The sequence below is a fragment of the Dipodomys spectabilis genome, unplaced genomic scaffold (assembly GCF_019054845.1).
Source record: "Dipodomys spectabilis isolate Male_0828 unplaced genomic scaffold, ASM1905484v1 ptg000145l, whole genome shotgun sequence".
Classification (NCBI taxonomy): domain Eukaryota; kingdom Metazoa; phylum Chordata; class Mammalia; order Rodentia; family Heteromyidae; genus Dipodomys; species Dipodomys spectabilis.
In genome coordinates, this window is record NW_024870822.1 from 16,907,499 (window position 1) to 16,934,939 (window position 27,441).

Here is a 27,441-nt window from a genome sequence, read left to right on the forward strand (position 1 = left end):
AGGGTAGAAAAATATCTAAGAGCAAAAGTCCTCTGAGTTACCAGGTATTGACCTCATCAGTGACTTTCATGATCAAAGGGTAGCCTGAAGTTATGTCTCTTACATAATCCAGAAGGTTCTGTCATCTTAAAGGAGAAGGTTTTCAGATACTCAAAGTTTCTTTCCCAAATTGTAGCTTCTCCCCTGGGTCTGCTGCCCACATAGCTCTGGTTATAGTACGTTGTCTCTAGTCTAAGCAGTCCAAGCCTCCTCCTGCCTGTTGGCTGGGTCCTTTGTCCTGTGTCTCCTAGGAATCTGGGTTTCTCACTTGTCTTTCTTCTTGCTGCAAAGGCCTGGTTCCTGGAAGAGTCTTTATTTCCTTTCACTCTCTTTCCTGAATCAAGTGTTAACCAGTCCCTATCCATGACACTAAGAAATACCTTTCAAAGCTATTTCCCTTCTCTCTTTCTCCAATGTGTGTTTCAGGCCAGAATAGAAAGTGACCTTCCTAGCACATCAGATCTGTAACAGTGAATTCCTACCAAGAACTGTGTTTGACCATCTTAAGAATCCATATCCATCCTTGTCAGTCAGCGGGAATGATGTGAGCCTGCTGGTTGATCTTCAAGTTCCTCTAACACTGATACAGAGAAATGTCACCAGAGAATAGAATGAGAATACCCAGAGAAAGAGAGGTTTTTCCTACTCAATTCCTCAGGATCTCCAGGGTCTACAAGATCTTGAAATCGATGATGAAAAGAGTTTCACAGACTTTCACAAAATAAGACCTACAAAGTAGAAGGCCAGCAAAGATTTAGTTGGCAATGTAGAACAAAGTAGAGAGAAATAGGGGGGAGCACCCTTTGTCATACAAAGGTTGAAAGTTAAGAGATTCAACAGGCTGTCCTTTTCCCAGAACTGGTTATACTTCAGAGGCTGTGGATTTCAGTTTAAACTTTCATTTATGTAAGTGGTTGCCTGGAGACCTTCAATCATTTGTCTAAGCTTTTGTTATAATCTTATAACTCAAAAAGACAATGGGTCTAAGGTGGCTTCACAGTAAAATGTCTTGTGAAAGAGATATCTGCATCTTATCAGTGATTATTTTTACCTCTTACTGAAAGACCAAATTATTCATCCAAGGAAATTGTATCTCATTTGATACTCGAACAATGGAATGCATGTATATAAAATTCTTGAATAGTTGATTCATCCAATTCCTTGCTATTCTAGTGATTTTCATCCTTAGTTTCTGGTTCTGTTTTACTTCCTGCCTCTGGATTCTTTTATAATGTATATATTATGATTTTGATGTCTCCTTCAGCCATATCTTACCAGGCCTCAGAATGACAATGATACTAGCTTCCATTGATGATGAGATGACTATGGACCAAACAATGCACTAAATGCTTTCTTGTATTATCCTCTCACTTCAATGATCCTTTTAGAGCTAGAGAAACTTAAGGTGGAAGCAAACATAATTAACATATTCAAGTTACAGTTTGATGCCTGAGCCACTTTATTTATTTATTTGAAGTATTGGAGATTGAACTCAGGATCTCCTGCCCTTTCAAGCTAGATTACAGGCTTGAGCTACTGTGCTCAGCTAGAGCCAACATTCTTAACTATTTGCTATGATTAGCAATGGAAGTTCCCAATTTATAAAGCATTTTTATGAGTTCTACGCCTCAATGTGGGACAGCACAGTGGAAGCCCTCACTATAGGAAGGTCTACTACTTGTCCAGGAAACTGCTCCTGGAGTAGCTGACCTTACAGACATTCTGGACAAGCTGTTTCTTAACTATCCTGTCTTCAGGTTCATCTACATTGAACTTGGGGAAGTTGCATTTCTTTTAAGTGTGAATCTCCTGGTAGCCAGGAAACTTGAACTTGGCTCTTGGTAGGGTCTTAGTCACATGCTCCTTATTTTGAATCTTGATGCAGGTAGCCATGATGACCTGGTATGAACCCTTGCCACCAAACCTTGGAGATTTCCAAAGACACCTTGCATGTCTGTTTGGGGGTCTGGATTAGAAACAATGTGAGTGTCCACTGGAATGTGCTGTCTCCAAGATCACTTAAGGAAGACCATATAAGCAACAGGCTGGACACTTTACCAACAAAGCAGTGTCTGACTGTCTCACACCAGGCTTCCATGGAGAATGGAGCCTGATGGTCTTAAGAGTCTGCAGCCATTGAGTTAACTGTGAACCAGGAGTTCATCCACTTTAATCTTCATAGAGACTTGTTACTGAGAGGGAGGATACGATTAGAGACAAAAGCTCAGTATGTAGTACTAAAGGCCACATATTTCTTTTTAAAGCAGTATCACTTTAGATGTAAGATCTTGTTTAATCCTTACACTAATCCTCTAGGGTAAGAAGAATGGTGGTTCTTGGATATTGGAGCTGGGTAATATGTAGACCAGAGCCAGATACCAATACTGACAGAGACAGAAAGATAAGTATTTCATTTCTGGGCATTAAGCATGCGTTTCAAGTGGAGTCAAAGGAGAATGGGCCCCTGACACAGTCCTGAGATGTTTCCTGAGGCGTTTAGTCCTCAGCACATCTATGTGACAGCTGTGTGTACTATGGCAGCTACCTGAAGTATGGTTTAGGGGGTGTTAGAGTTAGGGGCCTCCTATCCCTTTAATCTCATTTTATGTCGTATCACATAAATTTAAGAACTTAGGCTGGAGAGGTTTCCATCTGTGCTCACCAGGAAAAATGCAGGGCCATGGGTCTTTGTCATCCTTAAGTTCTCTCACTGCGACCCTCATGAGATGTGAATCATCTTTTTGTCCAGTGTACCCACACTGCATATACTACCACTACTTAGACACTCGGTATGCTTCCTTTGTTTTCAGATCCATTGTCTCAGGATAGCAAAGTTAATGTGCCAATAACTCTTATGTGGTGGTCTAATGTTGTGACACAATGTCTATGTCACACTTTATCTAATCTCACAGGCAGTGTATAATATCATATTATCATGAAAAGAAAAGCGGTAAGTAAAGTACAAGAAGATATTTTGAAAGGGGAGGGCATATGTATACAACTCTGTGCAGTAGATTGTTATAATATTCTATTTTATTAATAGCCATTATCAATCTCTTACTGTATTTAACATATAAATTAAACTTTATTAAAGGCATACATGTATAGAAAGGATACACACACCCACACACATTCACCCATACAAACAGGCTGATACTATCCACAAATTCATGTATTCTCTGAGAGTCTTGAGTAAGTGTGTCCCCAGTAAATAAGGGGAATTACTGTTAATTCTTTTCTTTTCTTTTCTTTTGGTTGTAGGTGTTGAACTCAGGGCCTGGGTTCTGTCCCTGAGCTCTTTTTCCCAAGATTAGTGCTCTACCAATTTGAGCCACAGCTCCACTTTTGGGGTTTTGGTGGTTACTTGGAGATAAGAGTCTCAGAAACTCTCCTGCCCCTGCCGTTTTTGAACTGTGATCCTCAGATCTCAGCCTCTGGAGTAGCTAGGATTACAGGCATGAGCCACCAGCTTCTTTTATTTGAATTAATTTTTTGTATCCTTCATTCATGTTAGGACATCTTATTGGCAATTTTGAAATTACATGTGGAAATCTATAAATTATTTTTCCCCCACAGACTATGTTGTGAAATATTTAAAAGGTCTGAGAGTAACACTGAAGTAATTAGAACCTTTACTGAAAATATATGAAGTTGAATACTGACATTCTTATTGATGATTTTGTCCTTCTCACTTTTCCAACCACACCTAAAAGAATTGAACTCAGGGGCCCCTGCTTTCTAGGCCAGCCTCTATCACTTGATCCACACACCTCAGTCCTTTTGCTTTTGCTATTCATTTGGGGGGTGGAGGGGTGCATCTCAGTGCTCATAGCCCAGGCCTGTCTCAGATTGTTACTGCTATCTATGCTTCCAGCGTAGCTGGGATTTCAGAGGTGCACCACCACCATACCAGGTTAGACAGATGTCTTTGAAGAATGGCGACGAGGTCAGATGTGGAGAAATCTACAGGCCTGAAGGCAAGTGCGATAGGGCTGATGGTTTCAGGACTTACCTCTGTAGGACGACCCAGCCACCTGCTCCTCCAATGAAAAGAAACAGGAATATCCGAACTTGATAAATAAGAACTATGAAACTGTAACCTCTCTGTACAGCATCTTTACAAGAGAAAATTTAAAAGAGCTTGCGCATGTCTGATCCTAGTCGAGTTAGTCGTCAGTGCCACAGGCCGGGCTCCTGGTAGTCGTCAGTGGCACAGGCCGGGCTCCTGACAGCAGGGGGCGCTGTGGCGAGCGCCACGCTCCGGCCCCTCTGGCTCCAGGCTTCCTCTCGCCTCCTCGGCAGCTTCCGGCGTGGCTCGCGCGCGCTGGTCATGGACCGCAACCCCTCGCCCCCACCCAGCCGCCCCGACGGGGAGGACGAGGAGGAGGAGGCCGGGGGAGACTGCATAGGGAGCACGGTCTACAGCAAGCACTGGCTGTTTGGTGTCCTCAGCGGGCTCATCCAGGTGTGGACAGTGGCGCGCGCTGGCTCTCCCTCCTTTCCCCGGTAGCCGGGCCCCGCCTCGGCCGCCCCTCGGAACCCTCCCACGGGACCTTCTCCAGACCCCCCAAGTTAGCCCCCTCCGGCCCTCCCCCGAGTCCTCCCTGCCGCCTCCCGCGCCCCCCCCCCGGGGCCCTGTCTCCCGGTCCTCCCCGGGGATCCCTTCCCGGGCCCTCCCGGGGCACTGCAGCGCGGTGGCGCTACCCTGGGCGCGTCAACACCAAGGGTTAAGTTGGAAGGCGGGGGTGCCGGGGCCGGCCGTTAGCCTACCCCGCACGGATGATCACGCAAGTCCTTTGTGGGGATTCTGATCCTCAGCCCCACTGGCAGACCCTGATTTGTTTATTTCATGGATTTGGGGTAGTGAAATAAATGGTGATTTTTGGAGATACACCGCGCTGATATCCAAGGCTACATTACTTTGGGCAACGCTTCGGTTTCTCCCGCCAAATACAATCGTGATAGCTATACTATAGTGGAGGCTTTTTGCACACATGAAGTACGTTACATAAAATGGTAATGATCACAGAATGCGTGGCGAGGTGTTTGGCCTTTGAAGAATCCTGCAGTAAATGTGAGTTTTCTTTCTCCACGTTTCGCTTCTTTTTCCTGCTTTAAATGTGTACTCTCCAATCTTTTTTTTTTTTTTTTTTTGAGTTGGTCCTGGGGCTTGAACTCAGAGCCTTGGGTGTTGTCCTTGAGTTTTTTTGTTGTTGTTGTTGTCCAACACAAATGCTGTACCACTTGAGCCACAGCTCCATTTCCAGAATTTTAGTAGTTAATTGGAGATAAGAATCTTACAGACTTTCCTGCCTTGGCTGGCTTTGAACTGCAACCCTCAGATTTCAGCCTTCTGAATAACTAGGATTACAGCTCTGATCCACTAGTGAGCTTCTTGCTCAGTTTTTTCACACACAACTAATGCTCTACTTAACCCAAAAGTGGTATTTTAAAGAAGTGTATTGAGTAGGTTACATGACTGCCAAGAAGGTTAACACATCAGGCTGAAGCTGGCATGGTGGACAAAGTGCTAATTTTTTAAAACAAGATTTTTGCCAAAGGATATACTTTGAGAATAGTCTCTTGTGATTTCTAAATGAAAAGGAGCTGTGAGGAACTAGGGACAGTTGTCATTCATCCTTTTTCCCCACTTTGTGTCACTAAAGATTGTTACACCAGAGAATGGGAAATCCAGCTCAGAAGATGAGGAGCAGCAGACAGAGCTTGATGAAGAAATGGAGAATGAAATTTGCAGAGTATGGGATATGTCCATGGATGAGGTATGGGACTAGAAGTGAAACTGAAAAGACTCATCTGGGGAGGGGTGGCAAATGGAGTTTTTCAAAGGTTTAATCTTTCACTCTCTGAGGAAAGGCTTTATATAGTATCTGTAGTCCCTTGAATATATGATTCAAGGGATGAAGTCCTAATATTGTTTTTTCAATAGATAATAATCTATGAATGCTAAGAATTCTGGAATTCTGTCTCTGAAGGTATGCACAGTTTCATCCTATGTACATCACAGAGTGTTCTTAAGAAAGCTGTAACATCACTAGGCAAGGTTTTTTGTTTTGTTTTTGGTATTACTGCTTAGGCAGGTGCTCTACAACCAGAACCACTCTGCAAGCCTTTCTTTGCTTATATTATTTTCAAAATAGGGTCTTCCTTTATGCCCAGTGTCCTCTGTGTTTCCCCACGTATCTGGTATTACAGGCACATGCTACCCTGCCTACCATTGTGCTTTTCCCCTAGTTTGGGACCATAGGTGCATGCCATTGATCAAGATGCAGTCTTGTGAACTGTCTTCTTTGTCCAGTCTGGCCTCAAACATTCCCTTATTCCTGCTCCTAAGCATCTGTTAAATAGAACAATGAGTCCTTTTTAAATTGTATTAGTAAGGGGAAAGGAGAGTAAGAGAGAGTAATGGGAAGATGGACTGGAATACATTGTATATACTCATGGAAATGTCACACTGAAATCCCCTTGTATAATGTATGCTAATTAAAAATGATTTAGGTAAATATATTTAGGTCAGAGTAAAAGGAGGATAATTCTTTGGCATATCATGGTTAGTTTGCGGAATTGTTTTATTATAGTAGATACCACAAAGATTCCCTTATAATTGTGTGTGTGTGTATGTGTGTCCCCGCGTGTGTGCGTGCGTGCGTGCACGCCAGTGTTAAGGCTTGAACTGCGGGTCTGGGTGTTATCCCTGACCTTTATGCTTAAGGCTAGTTCTCTAGCACTTGAGCTACAGCTCTACTTCCTGTGTGTGTGTGTGTGTGTGTGTGTGTGTGTGTGTGTGCGCGTGCGTGTGTGCGTGGGTGTAATTGGAGATGAGAGTTTCGTGTGTGTGTGTGTGTGTGTGTGTAATTGGAGATGAGAGTTTCATTCACTTTCCTGCCTGGGTGGCTTTGAACAATGGTCTAAAGATCTCAGCCTTCTGAGTAGCTAGGATTACAGGTATGAGCCAGTGGCACCCTGCTTTTTTGTCTTTTGACATAATTCCTAACTTGTGGGTAAAGGGTTGTATGTATGGAGTTAACTTTTTTTTGTGTGCCAGTTCTGGGTGCTGTCTCTGAGCCTTTTTGCTCAAGGCTAGTGCTCTACCACTTGAGCTGTAGCTTCATTTCTGGCTTTTGTTGGTTAATTAGAGATAAGAGTCTTATGGACTTTCCTGCCCAGGGTGGCTTTGAACTGTGATCCTCAGATCTTAGCCTCCTGAATAGCTAGGATTGATGTGAGCCACTGGCATCTGGTGAAATTCTTTTTTCTTTTTTTTTAATGGGTGCCTTAACTACAGTGTTTAAAGAGAAATATTAACATCCAAGCTAATAATCTTTTTTTTAAAAATAGGATGTGGCTTTATTTCTCCAAGAATTTAACGCTCCTGACATATTTATGGGAGTATTGGCAAAATCCAAGTGTCCCCGATTAAGAGTAAGTACTTACATTCATTTTCCTCAGTTTGATTTTTTTTTTTACTAGCTATAAATAAAAATAAATCAGTTTGCAAAAGCTTATTGGACATTGTTAGGTAATATGCTACTTAAAATTGTTAGAGCCTTAAATTTTTCAAATTGAGCATGATCAGGGAGATCAGTCTGTTCATTTGGCAACTATGAAAACCAGATAGGCATAGCCATATTATACTATACAATATATGACAAAAAAGAAACAGTGCCTAGACCTGCTGGTTCTCAGTTATCACACTTTATGCTCTTACTGAATTAGGTTCTTCTTTTAGACTTTTTACCTATAATGCATTATTCATCTTAACTGCCAGAATAATCTTCCTAACTTACTGTTTCTACATATTGGTGGCCCTTTTTGAGAACCTTAATGGCTTCTTAAATGTCGTCACATATTTAGTCTGTACCTCTTATGGCAATCAAAGTCCGTAATCCCTGGAGCTTTTTATCTGTTAGGTTTACCTTATACTGCTCTCCCACTTCGTGCTACCGTCTGGTGCCTTCTTTATTAGCCATGAATACATTAGCCATATACCTCATTCCCTTAACACTCATTTCATCCATAAATGTTTCTTCTTCCATAGCTCCTGCCTTCTTTGCTCTTTTCTTTTGTGTGTGGCTTTTATTCTTTATCTAGTTTTGTGTGTTAGGTGCGAGCAGTATATCTATATCCTGCTTTACCTTCACTTCCACCCAACCTTAGTTGAGTGAAACTTTTTGTTCAGGTTGTTTTCTTAAATATTTTTCACCTCAAAGCCATTGTGACCTGTGAAATTTGATTTGGCAGGAAATCTGTGTGGGAATTTTAGGTAACATGGCCTGTTTCCAGAAGATATGTATGTCCATCAGCAGTGATAAAAATCTTGGGTAAGTCTTGCTGCATTTTTCAAAATGCATTCATATTTCACATCCCTAGGGAAGTCCTAATACATAGGAGACATGGGAAAACAGGAAACAGTGCTTCTTGTGTCTTCATGCATACTCTGGGAACTTCATTGTGTATTGATGGGGGGGCTGCAGGGGGTGGTGGCTTCCACACTGTATGTGCACATGATTCAGGATTTAAGTGTGCACACGGTTCTGGATTAAGCTTTCTTCATTAGCAAATGTCAACAGGCAGTAAGCAGGCACAGGGAAGAATCTGGGGCCAAACTTGGAGATGGGGACAGCTGATTAGAATCCAAAACAACTTAGGCCTAGGGAATTCAAGGATTCAGATTTGGGGCTTGGGAAGTTAGCATATTTGAGCAGTGTCTCTGAGAACTTCGACTTAGATGAGGGAATGGGAATTGCCAACAGACTAGAAGAAAATGAGTTGCCTCTGTGATGAAAAGTCTTTCGCATGTCTTGGAGGCTAGTTCTCTCTGCAGGAACTATAGAGCAAGCAAAGAATGGTTACTGGCAAAGTCAAAGTGACCCTTTCTGTGAGGGAAAGATTATTGGGTCCTTATGGGACACCTAGAGGCTACAGATAGATGAGCTGTATGGTTCTGGTTCTTAGGAACATGAGCATTTATTTTGTAATTTTTCATTAACTGAAATATGCTTTATTTCATAAGAAAAAATATTTTCAAAAGTTAAATGGAAGTTCTGATGTTTGGAGTGAGAGAGGTAAAGCTTATGGCTAACTTTTTTGTCTTGTAGGCAGGTGTTACTGCATTGTTTGTATGATTCAGACCCACCTACTCTACTGGAAACAAGCAGGTGCGTGCTTTTCTTTCTGTGGACTCTATGCAGTTACTCAGAGGGAATTTAGGAAGATAGAATTGGTTCTTGTACTTCCTTTTCTGTTTTAAAAAGATGATATTAAGCTCACATTTCTTACATAGGTTGTTGCTTACTTGCCTTTCCCAGACAGAAGTGGCCAGTGTCTGGGTTGAAAGGATTCGGGAGCATCCAGCTATTTATGACAGCATTTGCTTCATCATGTCAAGTTCAACAAATGGTATGTAACATGTAATCTAAAAAAAGAGTTTAGATTCAAGCCCATGATGACTGTTAACTTTTATTGTAAATTTTTTTAAAAGTTTGAAAAAAAGAGTTTAGATTATATTTAATTGTTACATGTAACTGTTTCTGGAAGTCTCTTTTAAAAAAAGCCAGGCATGGTGACTCATACTTGATCTAGCTACTCAGGGGGCAGAGTTAGGCAGGACTTCAGTTCAAGAGCAGCCCAGGGAAAAAGTTGGTGAGACTCCCATTTCAATCAACTAGATGGTTCATGCCTGTAGTCCCAGCTACAGGGAGGGCTGTAGTTAGTAGAGGGCTGCCTGTCTGCAGTCCCAGCCACAGGGAGGCTGTAGGTAGTACAGGGCTGCAATCCATGGTTAACCCTGATCAAAAATGAGATCATTGGGCTCAGTGGATCATGCCTACAATCCTAGCTACTTGAGAGTATGTATTCTGAGGATCACAGTTTGAAACCAGCCTGGGCAAGAAAGTTCAAGAAACTCTTACCCCAATTAACTACCAAAAAATCCAGAAGTAGAGTTGTGGTTCAAGTGGTAGAATGCTAGCTTTGAGCAAGAAAGGTCAAAGACAGTGCCCAGGTCCTGAGTTCAAGTTGAGGACCAGCACAAGCGCACACACACACACACACACACACACACACACACACACACACACACACACACACACAAACACAAACAAAAATCTTATCTGAAATACAAATAATTCAAAAAGGAGCTGCAGTTGAAGGTAAGGGTAGAGGGAATGACTCAACTTGTAACATACTTGCTTAGCAAGCATGAGTTCAAACCCTAGTACCACCAAAAATGAACAAATAAAAACATAAAAATAGTAGCTGGGTGCCGGTGGCTCACGCCTGTAATCCTAGCTACTCAGGAGGCTGAGATCTGAGGATCGCAGTTCAAAGCCAGCCCAGGCAGGACAGTCGGTGAGACTCTTATCTCCAGTAAACCACTAGAAAACCGGAAGTGGCGCTATGGCTCAAGCGGTAGAGCGCTCATCTTGAGCTGAAGCGTGCAGAGACAGCGAGCGCCCAGGCCCAGAGTTCAAGCCCCATGACTGACAAAAAATAAATAAAAATAGCTAAGTCCAAAGGAAGTATTTCAATTCAGTGTGTAAAATTTCTTTTCTTCTTTTTTTTTTGGTCAGTCATGGGGCCTGAACTCTGGGCCTGGGCGCTGTCCCTCAGCTCTTCAGCTCAAGGTGAGCGCTCTACCACTTGAGCTACAGCCCCACTTCTGGTTTTCTGGTGGTTTATTGGAGATAGGAGTCTCATGGTCTCTCCTGCCCAGGCTGGCTTTGAACCGCGATCCTCAGATCTCAGCCTCCTGAGTAGCTAGGATTACAGGCGTGAACCACCAGCGCCCGGCTGAAATTTCTTAAAGTTCCATGATGCAGATAAATCCTTCACTTAAACGTGAAAGAAGAAGCCAGGTGCCTGTGGCTCACACCTGTAACCCTAGCTTCCCAAGAGGCTGAGATCTGAGGATCACGATTCAAGGCCAGCTCACACAGGAAAGTCTGTGAAGACTTTTTTTTTCCCCCTGGTCATGGGGCTTGAACTCTGGGCTTGAGCACTATCCCTGCGCTTTTCCAGCTCAAGGCAAGCGCTCTACCGCTTGAGCCACAGCACCACTTCTGGTTTTCTGGTGGTTAATTGGAGATGAGAGTCTCACGGACTTTTCTGCCCAGGCTGGCTTTGAACTGCGATCCTCAGATCTCAGCCTCCTCAGTAGCTAGGATTACAGGTGTGAGCTACCGGTGCCCGGCTGTGAAGACTTTTAATCTCCAATGAACTACTCAGGAATAACTGGAAATGGTGCTATGACTCAGGTGGTAGAGTGCTAGCCTTGAGCACAGAGAGGCTCAGAGACAGAGCCCAGACCCTGAGTTGAAGTCCCAGGACTGGCCAAAAAAAACCCAAAAGCAGAAGAGGCCAGATGCTTCCAGAGGCCAGTGACCCAGGCTTGCCATCCTAGCTACCTGCTTGGCTTAGATTGGGAGGATACTGTTTGCCAGCTGGGGCAAAAAGTTTTGAGATCCCTTTTCAACCAATAGTCAAGCACAATGGTGCTTGCCTGTCATCCTAGCTGCACTGGAGGTTGGGATCAGAAGCCTTGAGATTCTGGTCAGCTATAATAGAAAAGTTCATTATACTTCATTAATTTAAATGGCTGAATTTGTCATCCCAGCTACAGTGAGAAATGTAAATAAGAAGATCATGGTCCAGGCCAGCCCCAAACAAAAGTGAGACGTTACCTCAAAGAACCAGTGTAAGAGCTGGGAATGTGGTTTAGTGGTAGAGTGCTTGCCTAGCATGTATGAAGCCCTGGGTTCAATTCCTGAGTACTGCATAAATAGAAAAGCCTGAAGTGGCACTGTGGCTCAAGTGAATATTAGCCTTAAGCAAAAGAATCTAAAGGAGAGTGCCCAGGCCAGCCCCTGAGCTCAAGCCCCAGGACTGGCAAATAAAAAAAAGAAATGTGAAAATGGGCTGGGGCAAGCTCAAGTGGTAAAGCACCTGCCTAGTAAATGTAAAGCTGTGAGTTCAAATCCTAGTACCACTAAAGTGTATGTAGAAAGAGAAAAAGAGAGAAAGGAGAAGAGAAAGATAAGTAAATTGAAATACACATGAATCACAAAATGCTCTTAGAGTTAGTATTGCTTTGGTAAGATTTGCCTTTCTTAGAATTAGGTTTTCTTTAGAAATTTTGTTTACTCTTATTACTTTAAATATTTCATTAAGTATCTGTTTTATTCTGTGCAGTTGACTTGCTGGTGAAAGTGGGGGAGGTTGTAGACAAGCTCTTTGATTTGGATGAGAAACTAATGTTGGAATGGATTAAAAATGGAGCTGCTCAGCCTCTGGACCAACTCCAGGAAGATTCTGAAGAGCGGCCAGTATTCAGGATTGTGCCCTGTGTCCTGGAAGCTGCCAAACAAGTACGGTAGGTAAGCGCTTATGCAGAATGTTCTGGAAAATTCCAATTAGTAGATAGGTCCTTAGATAGAAAAATCCTAGTTTCCTCTACACAGGATGAAGTAGACAGCCAATCTTTTTAGGTTTGACTTGCTACTAATGTTTGTTGTGACAGTGTTTTTTTGTAAGAATCATCAAGGTTCAACATAACTGATATCACTTAGCTGTAGATAATTATTGAGCATTAGTTTGGTTACTGTCTCAGTTTTGTCATTAATTTTATGTATTTCAAACCAAAGAAGAACAAAGAATTTCTTGTGTTTAATTTTACAGTGAACATGTGAGAACTCCTGTTCATTGACCACAGGAGTTTTCCTGCCACTTGGGTCTGTGCACCTGTCTGAGAGGTGTCTTGCTAGGAGAGACCACTACTAGAGGCCATTGAAACAGATTATTACCAGTCACTAGAAAATTAGTATTTGCATTCATTTGATTAGTAGTTAATAGTGTAATCTCCATTACGAGCTATTAATTTTATGTCCTTTTAAAATGAGGATTAAATCTATGCTTTCCCCCAAACCTGCTTCTTCAGTATATTCAGTCAGTGAACGATGCAGTCATTGTTGCATTGGGACACTGTATAAACCTTTTCCCTACCACGCCAGTCAGCCCCCAAGCTTTTCCTGACTTCTCTTGGGATCCCAGTCAGACATCTGTGCTCTGCTGTCCCTCACCACCCACATTCTCTTACCTGAATTTTTTTTCCTGTGTGTGTGCGCGCGCGTGCGTGCATGTGTGTGTGCGTGCGCACGCACGTGAGTGCGTGCATGCATGCATACATGCGTGCGTGCATTCCTAGGGCTTGGATTCTGGGCATAAGTGCTGTCCCTGAGCTTTTTTTGCTCAAGGATAGCACTCTACCACCTTGAGCCATAGCACCACTTCTGGTTTTCTGGTGGTTTATTGGAGATTAGAGTCTCACGGACTTTCCTGCTGGCTTTGAACCATGACCTTCAGATCTCAGCCTCCTGAGTAGCTAGGATTGCAGCCACTAGCTCCTGGCTCTGTGAAATATCCTTTATTTCTTCACTGTCCTCCAAGCCTTTGTATAGTATGTCCCTTCTCTCTCAAAACCTTCTTGTCTCTTCAGGTTTCTGTGTGAAGGTCATTTCTCTTAAGATCCATTCTCTGACAGCCAAAACTAAATTTATTCTACTTGCTTTGTGGTCTGTTAGCACCTAGGACTTTGTCTGGTGATCAGCTCATTTTGCTTTATTGTAATTACTGGTTTAATTGCCTTCTTATATTTTAGACTTTTAAATTTTTTGTTCTGTTTTTGCTCTTTTTTGCCAGTCCCGGGTCTTGAACTCAGGGCCTGGGCACTGTCCCTGAGCTTCTTTTGCTCAAGGCTAGCACTCTACTACTTGAGCCACAGCGCCACCTCTAGCCTTTTCTGTTAATGTGGTACCAAGGAATCGAATTAAGGGCTTCCTGCATGCATGCTAGGCAAGCATGCTACCCCTAAGCCACATTCCCAGCCCGAGACTTACGTTTTTAATGAAGATATCCCAGCCCCCTAGCATTGTGCCTAAAAAGAATAGTTGCTTAAATAACATTTGCTGAATCATCATCTTATTGTTCACTGTCATTTACTGAATATTTTGGTTGAAGAACCAACATTTTGGGTTCCTGAGAATACAAATATCGACTAAAAGAATCATGGGATCATGAATTTAGTGTTAACAGTTTGAGAGCCAGGAACATCCTGTTTTTTACCAGTCCTGGGGCTTGAACTCAGGGTCTGGGTGCTGTCCCTGAACTTCTTTTACTCAAGGCTAGCACTCTACCTCTTGAGCCATAGCACCACTTCCAGCTTTTTCTGTGTATGTAGTAATAGGGAATCAAACCTAGGGCTTCATACATGCTAGGCAAGCACTCTACCACTAAGCCACATTCCCAGCCCTTCTATGAAGTTTTAAGAACTTCAGTTCAGTAGTCTCAGTTAATTTGTTTTGATTAAGTAAGCCAGAGTGATGAAGTCTTACCTAGCAGGTTTGTACATTACTGCTTTTGTGAGATATAGTCAAAAAGAATTTTTACTTCTTATCTTGCATGTAATTATATTGGATAATATTTGTTTACTGTTTTCTCTACAAAAGCATGAACTTTATGTTAGGAGAGACTTTGTTCTGTTGCTTGTTTTTATCCTTAGCACCAACAGCAGTGTCTAGCTCAGTGACGAGTGTTTGTGAATGAATGAATGAATGATTATGGTTCTCTACCCAGAGGAGTTACTGAATCAGTACTTTTGGTTTTTGTATTTAGTTCTGAAAACCCAGAAGGGCTTGATGTTTACATGCACATCTTACAGCTACTTACCACAGTGGATGATGGAATTCAAGCAATTGGTAAGGTGGTTTATTGGGATAGACTATGCTACTAATTTAGTTGTTGTCTGTTTTTAAATTACTACTTTTTTACAATCTTTATTAAGTACAGTGTCCAGATACTGGAAAAGACACTTGGAATTTACTTTTTGATCTGGTCTGCCATGAACTCTGCCAATCTGATGACCCACCCATCATATTGCAAGAACAGAAAACAATGCTGGCCTCAGTATTTTCAGTGTTGTCCACCATCTATGCTTCTCAGGCTGAACAGGAATACCTAAAGGTTGAAAAAGGTAGGTATCATTTCTCACACTGTATTTAATTGGATACTTTAGGTTTTGCGTTTTTAGGCCTATTGTCTTCATTTGTTTTTTGCCTTTTCCCCCATTAAAAAAAATCTTTGTATTCCCATATCCACAAGAAGTGTTTCATGTGCCTTACAAAAACCTCATAGATTTTATTATAAGCATGCAGGAGGGACTGAGGGTGTAGTTTAAGGCATGTGCTTAACATAGCTGAGGCCCTGAGTTCAATATCCAGTACCATGAAAAAACAGTCATCAGGAAACTACAATGTGACTATTCAGAGATAATTGTTGTCCTGCTGTGTGCATGCATGCGTGTGTGTGTGTGCGCGCGTGTGTGTGTGTACACTAAAATTTGTACTCAGGGTCTCAAGCTCATGTTCATCTTTATCATTCATGGATGGTACCCTAACACTTGAGCTATACCTCCATTCTGGCATTTTAGAGATTAATTGGAGATATAGTCTCTTGAAATTGTGTTTGGGCTGGTTTTGAACCACCATTCTCCCAGTTCTCAACTTCCTGAGTAGCCAGCATTGTAGGCATAAATTACCAGTGTCTGGCTGTTTGTTTGTTTGCTTTTTCAGTACTATAGTTTGAACTCAGGGCCTTATGCTTGCTAGATTTGCTTTCTCAGGTGGTGCTCTACCACTGGAGCCACACCTCAGATTTTTGCTAGTTAATTGCAATGGAGTCTCATGGACTTTTTTGTCCATGTTTGTCTCGAAACCTGATCCTTCAGATCTCAGCCTCTTGAGAAGCTAGGATTATAGTTATAAACCATTGGCACCCAGTTGTAGTCCTGCCTTTAAACCAACATTTTAAATATAAATACAAAAGTATACTTTCTTGTGTAAGCACTTATGCAGAGTTATTTATATGACTACAGTTTAATCCATGGTCCATCTAGAATTATTATAGTGTCACACATGCTCCTTATTGGTTCATTCTCATTGTCACCTTTTCAGAGTCTCTGCTGACTGGCTTTAGTATATTTTCCTCTTCCTTCATATAATTTACCAAAATCTGAAATGACCTATTTTATTATATTATTTACCTGAAAGTCCAATGCCTTAGTGTTCTTTTTTTTTGATCACTATATGTTTTATTGCCTAAAATATGTTTAGCACTAGTTCAATAGGAGTGAATGAGTGTATAAATAAATAAAATACCAAACTTGACTGGCTGATTTATGCCTCTTGATTTTTTCATACTGTAGATCTTCCTCTAATTGACAGTCTAATTCGAGTGTTACAAAATATGGAACATTGTCAGAAGAAACCAGAGAATTCAACAGACTTTAATACAGCAGAAACTAAAAAGTCTGATTTAACTCAAGATGACTTCCATATGAAAATCTTAAAGGACATTTCATGTGAATTTCTTTCTAATATTTTTCAGGCATTAACAAAGGTAAGAAAGACAAACTAGTGGTTTCTTCAACAAAAGAAAGTAGATTGCTAATTACCTAAACTTTATTACTCTAGTTTTTTTTGTGTGTGTGTGGTGGGAGTGCTAGGATTGAATCCTAGGTCTTCTACCATGGAGATGGGCCAACACAGAATGCCTAGGTGGTCTACTGGATGCATCCTTAGCCCTGCTATTGTTTTTCTAGTATGAAAGTGTTGTAACTGGGGCTGGGAAGGTGGCTCAGTGGTAGAGCGCTTGCCTTGCATGCTTGAGGCCCTGGGTTTGATTCCCCAGCACCACATAAGCAAAAAGAAAAAAGCCGGAAGTGGCACTGTGGCTCAAGTGGTAGAGCGCTAGCCTTGAGCTGAAGAGCTGAGGGACAGCGCTCAGGCCGAGTTCAGGCCCCACGACCGGACCAAAAAAAAAAAGAAAGTGTTGTAACTGGAAAAGTAAAGTCTTATATAACTAGTAATTTATAATCTGAAAACAGCAACTAATGTAGTTTAGAATATTTATATATGCTAATGCCAACAGACCGTATTGCCAGAATGCTGTTGATATGTGATAATGTTCACTTTGTTTAACTCATATTGTGTATTATAATTTTTATACTAAGTAAAGTTCAATAGATGATAAATTGTGGCTTACTTGGATTTGTATTTTTTGGTATTATTGAGATGGAATATCTTTCTATAAATTTTATATATTATGTTTCGGTTTATAAGTATATTAATGTTTCTTTCTTTGTGTGTGATGCTGAGAGTCCAGTTCAGGACCTTGCATACCACTGAGCTCCTCTCCAGTTTTATATTCATTTTGATTATTTACATGAACTTCTTGGACAATATGTCTTTTTTGTATTCATTGCAAGTATTTTTTTAATTGATTACAGTTGCTTTTTATTTTTTGGAGGGAAGAAAAGTTTTTTCTCAAGTTATTGGAATACAGCTGGAAGGTGGGCTAAGAATAAATCTAGAACTAAATCATAGAAATTCTTACATAAAAATTCTGAGGAAATTCATATCATAAAAATTCTGAAGCCGGCTGGGAATGTGGCTTAGTGGTAGAGGGCTTGTTTAGCATGCATGAAGCCCAGGGTTCAATTCCTCAGTACCACATAAACAGAATAAGCCATAAGAAGTGCTGTGGCTCAAGTGGTAGAGAGCTAGCCTTGAGCACAAAGAGGCCTAGGGATTGTGCCCAGACCCTGAGTTCAAGCTCCTGGACTGGCAAAAAAAGAAAGAAAAGAAAAGAAAGGAAAAGGAAAGAAAGAAAGAGAAAGGAAGGAAGAAAAGAAAGAAAGAAAAAGTAGATTATTGCAGAAGCAATAGAGAGGAAGGAATAGACATTAAGGCCAGGAGACCAATCTTAAAGAATAACCTGAAAAGTAATGAAAGGGGTGAGATACGAGAAAAGTTTAGCAGGGTAGAATTGAACTCCTGTGGGGAGAAGTGAGCAGCAGTGGAGAAGGGAAAGTCATGGCTATGCAGCAGGGTGGGTGGTGGCACCCTGAACTGAAGTAGGATGACAGGAGAGAACATGTTTGGGTCTTAATTGAGAGCTCAGTTTGAGACATCTGAAGTACCTGACCTGACCAGTAAGGAATTGTCATATACTGATTTATATTTATTTACCAGATGTAGCTTTAGGAATCTTTCTTTTTTGACATTGATTTTTGTTGTTTTAGGAGACCGTGGCTCAGGGACTAAAGGAAGGCCAGTTAAACAAACAGAAATGTTCCTGTGCATTTCAAAACCTCCTTCCTTTTTATATTCCTGTGGTGAGTATGGGTAAATATATACAGGTTGAATGTCACAGGATTACTATTTTCACATAAGGACTTAATGCTTTGAAGCCATCGTCAAAAAAGAAAGTATATTCCCATGACTTAATACTTTGTCAGCGAGATGCCTTTTGGGTATCTTGTAGTGTTCTAACTGTAAGAGGAAGGAATCAACATGGCATTTATGCTCTCCCTTTTTGTTATGAAGTAGAATATGTATTGAGCAAAGGTGCCATTCACAGGAAGAGTCTCTAAGTGATACGTTTGCTCCTATTGGAGCAGTTTCAGGCTAGAAAGTTTTTTTTAGGAGAGTGAAGTAAGGAAATGATGCCATGAGGGGACATGTAATAAAATGGAGGATGGTGAAGTACCGGTGAGAGGAAGCAGCAGGAGAGTCAGTGATAGCTCGGTGAAACAAGTGGTTTAGGGAAGATCGCTTCCTTCCTGGCTATTTAGGAACTGACTGTTCAAGAAGTGCTGTTACCTGCTGTCATAGGGGGGTCTACCCACCTGTCTTTCTCTTAAGACTTTTTAGAAACCCCAGGTAGAGCATTTTTGTAACTAATGGTATCAATATCTTTAGAACTGCCTTTAAAAAATTTTTTTTATTGTAAAAATACTGTACAGAGGGGTTACAGTTACATGAGTAAGGTAATGAGTACATTTCCTATCGAGCATTGTTACTCCTCCTTTGTTTTTCTCCTACCATCCCTTCTCTCCCCACCTCCCCAACTCCTCCCTATGTAAAGTTCATTTTCAACATAGTGTCTTTAGAACTGCCTTTTCTTCCATGTTGATAATTCAGTTCTTTGTTTGCCTTATAGGTGGAAGACTTTTTAAAAATTCTGCAGGAAGTTGATAAAGCTCTTGCTGATGAGCTGGAGAAAAGTTTTCCAAGTTTGAAGGTGCAGACTTAAAAACTGAGTTGGAATTTCTTTTGTTCGGGAAATAAACTTGTTTTGTTTTGTTTTTGTAGTTGATATATAGGAGATACTGGATAGAATTCCTATTTGCTTTACACTCAGCCCTGCTTCCTTCTGAGTTACCTCACTTCCATCGGCATAGGAACTGGAGTTTTACTATGTACTTTCCAGTCCTCATCTTCCCATACTGATTTTGTGTTATTTAGCTTAGATGATGAAGAAGAAAGCAGAAATACAAGCTTAGCATTGAGGTTATCTTTATAATATTTGAGGAGTTGGTGAAGATTTTCCTATAACTCTCAATTTTTATATAAGAATTTTGTGTCCACTATGAGAATCCATAGCTCTCGTAACCAAAAGCCCTGTTACAGTAGCTTAATCTGACAGCAGTTATGTTTTATGCACTAAGAACAGAAGCGTGAGAAGTAGCTCAGGGATACTTACCCCTTTCACCAGCTTTTCGCCTTGGTCTGCGATGTTGGTCTGGGTATTCTTGTCCACCGTTTTTCTTTCTTTTTTTTTTTTTTTTTTGTCGGTCGTGGGGTTTGAACTCTGGGCTTGGGCGCTGTCCCTCAGCTTTTCACCATGAGTGCTCTACCACTTGAGCCACAGCGCCACTTCCTGTTTTCTAGTGGTTTATTGGAGATAGGAGTCTCATGGACTTTCCTGCCCAGGCTGGCTTTGAACCATGATCCTCAGATCTCAGCCTCCTGAGTAACTAGGACTACAGGTGTGAGCCACCGGCACCCGGCCATCGTTTTTCTTTAAGTGAGCTGTGCTCTGGTTTTCATCTACATTCAAGAAAGAAAAAGGAAAAGAAACACAGAGGCTTTCTCTTGGCAACTTTTATCCTTTCTTATTGGGAAAGGACAACCCTCCCTAGTCTCCTGTGTTATCTGTAAAGATTTTAAATCTCATATTTTCCTCTCTATTCTGTAATAGGGACTATAATGGTGGCTGGCTTTCAGAGAGCCAGTCCATGTGTTTGCTACAACATGCAAACATATTTTAGCCATTATATAAGTGTAATTTGTGTTGATTCCTCTGTATGCTAGTAGCAAGTCAGTTGTACCAATTGCTATTAATATGCCCTTGTTATACTTGAGTGTTTTTTCTGTGTTGTACATATGAAGATAGCAATGTTGACATTTTCATTAAAATTCATTAACAAAATTCCTTATTTTCAGCGTAATTTTGTGGTTGAAGTTCAGAAAATGATTTTAATTGAGCAAATTTAAATTGACATTGAGGGAGTTTAATAACTTTAGTTTGTAGTCACTGTGGTACATGATGCCTTCTCAGATGTCATAACCTTGTGGACACAACTGGGATCTGGACTCAGGCCTTGGTGCTCCAGGCAGGTGCTCTTACCACCGAGCCGTACTCCCAGTGCCCAAGTGCATCCTGGTGAGATACATGCAGATCAAGCAAGCACACTTACACAAGCACCCAGTTTACATTGTTTACTGTGTTACTCTCTTCTGTTGTAATGTTATAAGGCAGTACATATTTTCATTGTTTTGATCTGTTTAGAAACTTCCCAAAGGTTTAGCTAAACCTTTTTAAGTCACACCAAAGAATTGAGTCCTTGAAGCTTTACAATAGTGGTTTGAAATGGTGTTTTCTCCAGAGCATAAATAGGAAATTGAAAGTACACATGCAAGTTAATCTTTTGCAGGGGAGGGAAAAATTACAAGATGAATCTGAGTATTTGATACATATTTTGTGTTAAGTTTGGATTCTATCTTTGAAATAACAATCATTTTAAGAGAAGAAGATATATTTTTCTGCCTTTAAAAAATACTTTGTTCCCTGAGATATTGGGATAGTGCTAAACTTTTTGCATCTCATTTTTTTTTTTTTTTATTTTTTTGTCAGTCATGGGGCTTGAACTCTTGGTCTGGGCACTGTCCCTCAGCTCTTCAGCTCAAAGGCAAGCGCTCTGCTACTTGAGCCACAGCGCCACTTCTGGTTTTCTGGTGGTTTATTGGAGATAGGAGTCTCACGGTCTTTCCTGCTGGGCTGGCTTTGAACCGGAATCCTTAGATCTCAGCCTCCTGAGTAGCTAGGATTAAGGCGTGAGCCACCAGCGCCCAGCTCTCATTTTTTTTTTTTTGAGGGGGGTGATCTAGCTTTCTAGATTTCAAGTATTTTTCTATTCTACGATTAGTATTTCCTTTGCCTTACCTTTGAATTACTTTCTTTGATAATTTTAATGTGAGAAAAGATTTAGGAGCTACCTCTCAACATACATACTTTTTGTGATGAATTGTATGTAGAAACCAACTGTAGGCAATAAGAAACAACTCCATTGGATCTAAAGTAAAACATTTTCTGTGGTTGAGCTGTAGCTATGGCATTGAGCTATAGTAGAGGAAATTGAAGAAAAGGAATGCTGGAGTTACAAATTATCTTGCTTGACTAGTATACTTCATAGCCTCATTGGTAGCCCAGTTTTTCAAGGAGCAGATTTGTGATCTGTTCTACCTAAGCATTTCTTATAGCTTTATAACTTCAGTTTTCTCTGCTCCTGAAGGAAGGCTTTATTTTTTTTTAAATCAATAAGTAGTTGTACAAAGGAGTTGCCACTTAACAAAGCAGTTTGTGAATACAATATATCCTGATCAGCATCACCCCTTTAAACATTCTTATCCATCTTTTCCATCCCACCCCCTTCCCTTACTTCTTACTTTTATAGGATAAATATTGGATTCTTCATTTTCTTGGAGGAAGTTTTAAGGAAGGGAAAACAGGTAAACATTTATCTTCAATTAGAGCATTCTAATTGTTTTTTTTGAATTTTAAAAATGTTATAAAAAGCCATGTTTATAGTAAAATGGTAGATGCCTTGGATTTACTTCAAAGCAATCTTGGGCAAGACGAGGGAGGTTGGTAAGAGAGGAGCAGAAACAAGATTGGCCAGGAATAATGGATTGATTATATGAAGATAGGTCATAGAGTTCTCTTATTTTTGTATGTTTAGGCCTACTATATTAAAGTTTTATGAAAGCTAGGAACTTACAATTATAAGCCTGAGTTTATGCCTGGTGCATATGTCTTTTATGTTTCAACAAAAAGTAAACTGTTGTAATGTCATCAAATATTACTGGACTTAACACAGTGAAAACCAACAGAAATACATTTGTTATCTAGCCACTTAAAGTGGCCAGACATGGTGGTATGTGCCTGTAATCCCAGGAAAAGGGGAGGCTAGGTAGGAGGATCACAAAACGGTATCCCTGGGCAAAATGCAAGACATTACCTGAAAAATAAGACAAAAAAAGTTCTGTGTGTGTGGCTCAAGTGGTAGAGCACTGGTCTAATAAGCATGAAGCCCTGAGATCAAATCTCAGTGCTGAGAAAAATGAGCAAATAACCAAGTATGGAAAATGATTGCCTTCATGGTTTCAGCTGAAAAGGAGATTATTGTAATTAGAAATGTTAATGACTCCCAATCAGATGGGAACTGATTTCACATATGTGTTAGCACCATAGTGGATGCTTTTCACTAGTGAAAACTCAACAATCTTTAATTGTATATTGTGGGCAGAGGAATAATTAAGGAAAGAATCAGAATCAGGACGTCAGAAGTATTACAAGCTCACGTTTGTCCAGTGCTTTTATTCATTGGAGATTATGTCAGACCTATGAGAGCCTGGGTAGATGGATACTGTACTTAGGGCCAGGCAGGAACTCAAGGAAGCAGACTGGAAGTGGGAAGACACCTCGTCAAATTTCTTTACTTGTGAGTAACCCTACTTGTGAGTAACCCAAGGAATTTTCTGTACTATAAAAGCCAAATAACCTCCATAGGCTTCTAGTTAGTTGTTTTTTTTTTTTTTTTGGTCAGTCATGGGGCTTGAACTCTGGGCCTGGGCCCTGTCCCTCAGCTCTTCAGCTAAAGACTAGCTCTCTACCACTTAAGCCACAGCACCACTTCCAGCTTTTTCTGTTTATGTGGTGCTGAGGAATTGAATCGAGGGCTTCATGCATACAAGGCTAGCATTCTACCACTGAGCCACCTTCCCAGCCCCCGGATTCTAGTTAGTTTTATAAACAAAGATTTTAGAATACTAGGCTACTTTTTGTTTTATGATTATTATGCCCACATGACTATTCTTTTTTAGGTGAAGGGTGGGGAAAGCATACAGGGGTTTGAACTCAGGGCCTAACACTTGCTAGGCAAGCACTTTACCACATGAGTTATGATCTAAGTCCTTTTTACTTTGAGTTGTGTTTTAGATCAGGTCTTGTGCATTTTCTCTGGGCTGCCTTACTCCATGATACCTATGCCTCCCAATGTTAGGCATGTACCACCACACCTTGTTTATCTGTTGAGGTAGGATTTCACTAACTTTGCCGAAGCTGGTCTCACAATCCTTTTTCTATTTCTACCTCTCTTACGTGTATAAACCACCATGCCTGCACTGGCTGGCTTACTAGCTGTGATTTCTTGGGGTCATTCCCTGCAAATGTCCATAATTTAGCATCAAGCAGTAACTTATTTGATTAAGGCTCTGAGATATTCCCGTGTCTCTATCACAAATTTTGCTTATGAATGAGTTCCATCTGAGACAGTCACTAGCATTCCCATTCCTTTTTTTTTTTTTTGTCGGTCGTGGGGCCTGAACTCTGGGCCTGGGTGCTGTCCCTGAGCTCTTCAGCTCAAGGTTAGCGCTCTATCGCTTGAGCCACAGCGCCACTTCCTCCCATTCCTATTTAAGAGTATTTATTTTAGCGCTGGGAAGGTGGCTCAGTGGTAGAGTGCTTGCCTTGCATGCATGACACCCTGAGTTCAATTCCTCAGCACCACATAAGCAGAAAAAGCCGAAGTAGTGCTATGATTCAAGTGGTAGAGCATTAGCCTTGAGCTGAAGAGCTAAGGGACAGCATCCAGGCCCAGAGTTCAGGCCCCATGACTGACTAAATAAATAAATAAGTATATATTTATTTTAGGCAATTGTGGTGAATGCCTGTAATCCCTGCAGTTGGGAGACTGAGGTTGGAGGATCATGAGTTTGAGGCCAGCCTGGGCTACATAGTGGGACTCGTATCTCAAAGAAACAAGAACAAAATGAAGTAAATTGGCAGGGTTGTACATATGTATGGGGTACAGTTTGATTGCAGTTCATGTATACAAATCGTAAAGATCAGTCACCTCACACATTTATCAACTGTTTCTTTGTGTTGAGGAGATTCAAAATCCTTCCAACTATTCAGTATCCCCTATGTTCAAGTAATAGGTGTTGTACAAGGGAGGTTGGAATAAATGGGGAGAAGTTGACAGTCTATAAATGACTGGAAACTATGAAGCAAGCTATATTATTTTTTAAAATCCTCTATTTTCACCTATGAAATTGATGGTACCACTTCAGGCATTGTTAAACAAAACAGCTGTGTGGCAGACTGGCAGTAGACACTCGAAAGTCAGCAACTGTCCACAGAAAGGCTTTCTTACAAGGGTCTGAGGTTTCTTGCTTATATTTGATCAGGTGTAGCACTAATGAAAGTATGTCTAAACAGGCACAGCACATTGTATATGAGGATGAGTTCAACTAAGTTGGCCTGCATGGGATATTAAGCAGAAAGTAATGACATAGTAATAAGTAATGGGGGAAGGGGAAAAACATTTATGGAGGGTGATTAGGACCTTGTAAGTCACTTAGCCAGAGTATTCTGATGCCTAAGAGAAGCATTTTTGCCTTTCTTACAGGACAAATGTGTTTAGTGGTTGTTTGTTTTAGTACTTTGGAAATTGTGAAAGTGTCAAATCACGTAGGACTTCCCAAACACTAATGCTTTGTTTCATGGGATCAGTTTTTAAAAGGGTCTCAGCAAAATGGTATTTCATGTTTATTAAAATTTAGTTTTTGTTGTTATTGTTGTTGTTTTGCCAGTCCTGGGCCTGGGCACTGTCCCTTAGGTTCTTTTGCTCAAGGCTAGCACTCTACCACTTGAGCCACAGCACCACTTCCAGCTTTTTCTGCTTATGTGGTGCTGAGGAATCAAACCCAGGGCTTCATGCATGCTAGGCAAGCACTCTATCCCTGAGCCACATTCTCAGCTAAAATTTAGGTTTTCTTAAATGAAATCCAAAGTCTTGGAAATCTGAATTGGGGTTGTAAATAACCATGTTCATTCATCAATAGAGGTAAACCATATTCCACTGCAAATCTGATTTGTACCAGAATATCAAGGGTCCCTTGACTCTTAATGTCTTCCTATGTGGGCTCTAAATACCTTTCCCTATAAAATGATTTTAAATGAACTTTTAAAGACCAACTTCCTGTGTTCCACTGTGAAGACTCAGTATATATTTATAAAAATCTGATTGCTAGAACACGCCCTTGATTCATATAGTACTGTGTCAATATTGGGCTTGTGGACCTGCAGGCTGTTTAGAAGTAGTAGTCTGACCAGACCATCTGCCAAACGCAACCATTGCAAACCCTTTTCTCTATTACTGTAATGAAATCACTAAAATCATTTCCTGTTCCCCGTCCTTGTTCAGATCTTCTATCTTCTGTCAATAAGAGGATATTAAAATACTCAGGAAAGTCCACATATCCTTTTCATCCTGGTCTCCACAATGAAGCCCAACACTTTGTGTTTTAGTGATGGAAATAATAAATAATCAGTGACGTCAAACCTATTGTAATAAAAGAAGGCTGCTTATTAAACCCCCTTTCTCCAGCTGCTTTTCCTTTGACATCATGGGATCTGTGACTTTTATGGGGTTTCCCTCTTACCTTTGAGGGTTTCTATGATTACATGAGGAATAGAAGTTTTGAGATGTCTCTTCATAGAAGTGACACTTTCCTGCTCAGCCTCAGTGAATATAGACTCCAACAATGGAAAGAACAAAGACATTGTGCATTTCAAAGGAGTTTGACTTCCTCAGATACAGACTTGTTTCCAGGAAGGAGAGTTGTTTGAAAATACAGTATATGGGTAGGTGGGAGTACATGTGTAATCACAACCCACAATTCAAGTGAATGCACATATTTTGGTTTTATTATGTCAATATGACCATGTAGAGTTTTGTTTTTGTTTTGTTTTGTTTTTTTACTTAGCTTTTTCACTCTAGGCTGGCACACTACCACTTGAGCCATATCTGTACTTCTGGATTTTTGCTAGTTAGTCAGAGATAAGAGTCTCTTGGATTTGTCTGCCAGACCAGCTTCAAACTGAGATCTGAGGATCTCAGTCTCTTGAGTAGCTGATTACAGATGTGAGCCTCTAGCAATTGGCCCATCAGATAGTCTTCAATGGTGTTGACTCCATACCATTTGAGAAACTTGGCGTATCTGGAAATCTGCTCTTTCTATGGGGCTGTATTTGAGAAAGGGTGGTGGCATTTGTACAACTATAATTCTACTTACTCCAAAATTCAGCTGATTTCAGATGTTTTTTCCTGCTTGTAACCAGTCATGGAGCACTTTCCTGGAAGAAACTCCCAAGACTTTTAGCTTCTTCACTACAATGCACTGTGTTGTCATTGGAAAAAAGAAATCTGTTGATGTGGCTAGCCCTAGAACAGAGTGTCAATTAAACTCTCCAATTTCTTTCTTTTGTGTGTGTGTGTGTGTGTGTGTGTGTGTGCGCGCGCACACGTGCGCACGCGCACACATGCATGTCCTTGCTCAAAGCTAGAGCTCTACCACTTGAGTCACAGCACACTACTTGTGGCTTTTTCTGAATAGTTTGTTGGAGATAAGAGTTTCACAGAGGGGCTGGGAAGGTGGCTCAGTGGTAGAGCTCTTGCCTTGCATGCATGAGGCCCTGGGTTCGATTCCTCAGCACCACATAAGCAAAAAGAAAAAAGCCGGAAGTGGCGCTGTGGCTCAAGTGGTAGAGCGCTAGCCTTGAGCTGAAGAGCTGAGGGACAGCGCCCAGGCCCAGAGTTCAGGCCCCATGACTGGACCCAAAAAAAAAAAAAAGAGTTTCACAGATTTTTTTTTTTTTTTTTTTTTTTGCCCAAGGCTGGCTTCGAAACTCAACCCTTAGATCTCAGTCTCTTGAGTATCTAGGATTATAGGTGTAAGTCACCAGTGCTCAGCCACTGTAATTTCTTTTTACGTTTGTTTTAGATTTGGACAAGCCAGATGACTTATTTGTTCTAAAATTATTTCATATTTTATGATTTTAGTATACAATATGTAAAATAGAGATGTGTGTGTGTGTGTGTGTGTGTGTGTGTGTATGTGAGAGAGAGAGAGAGAGGGATAAGGA

At 40.9% G+C, this 27,441-nt stretch overlaps 1 protein-coding gene and 1 non-coding gene across 3 annotated transcripts in view; one reads left to right on the plus strand and one right to left on the minus strand.

The window, feature by feature from the left end:
• Window positions 1-2,040: 2,040 nt before the first annotated feature.
• LOC122117947 lies at window positions 2,041-2,172 on the minus strand. The gene has a single exon (XR_006149263.1). It is a non-coding gene; the product is annotated as a small nucleolar RNA SNORA70 (small nucleolar RNA).
• A 2,178-nt stretch (window positions 2,173-4,350) lies between these two features.
• The window catches only part of Saal1 (serum amyloid A like 1), a 31,293-nt gene continuing 8,202 nt past the window's right edge, over window positions 4,351-27,441 (plus strand). The window contains exons 1-12 of one of the 2 annotated variants that reach the window (XR_006149221.1): window positions 4,351-4,504; window positions 5,706-5,819; window positions 7,396-7,479; window positions 8,299-8,378; window positions 9,156-9,215; window positions 9,341-9,456; window positions 12,247-12,427; window positions 14,725-14,807; window positions 14,894-15,082; window positions 16,313-16,506; window positions 18,191-18,283; window positions 19,111-19,369. Coding sequence is in view for 1 of the 2 variants with exons in the window: in XM_042691427.1 (XP_042547361.1) it covers window positions 4,370-4,504; window positions 5,706-5,819; window positions 7,396-7,479; window positions 8,299-8,378; window positions 9,156-9,215; window positions 9,341-9,456; window positions 12,247-12,427; window positions 14,725-14,807; window positions 14,894-15,082; window positions 16,313-16,506; window positions 18,191-18,283; window positions 19,111-19,203 (1,422 nt within the window). In the remaining variant the exon portion in view is untranslated. Of the gene's footprint in view, window positions 4,505-5,705; window positions 5,820-7,395; window positions 7,480-8,298; window positions 8,379-9,155; window positions 9,216-9,340; window positions 9,457-12,246; window positions 12,428-14,724; window positions 14,808-14,893; window positions 15,083-16,312; window positions 16,507-18,190; window positions 18,284-19,110; window positions 19,735-27,441 lie in introns of those variants that run through there. The other variant, XM_042691427.1, reaches the window with a different exon arrangement.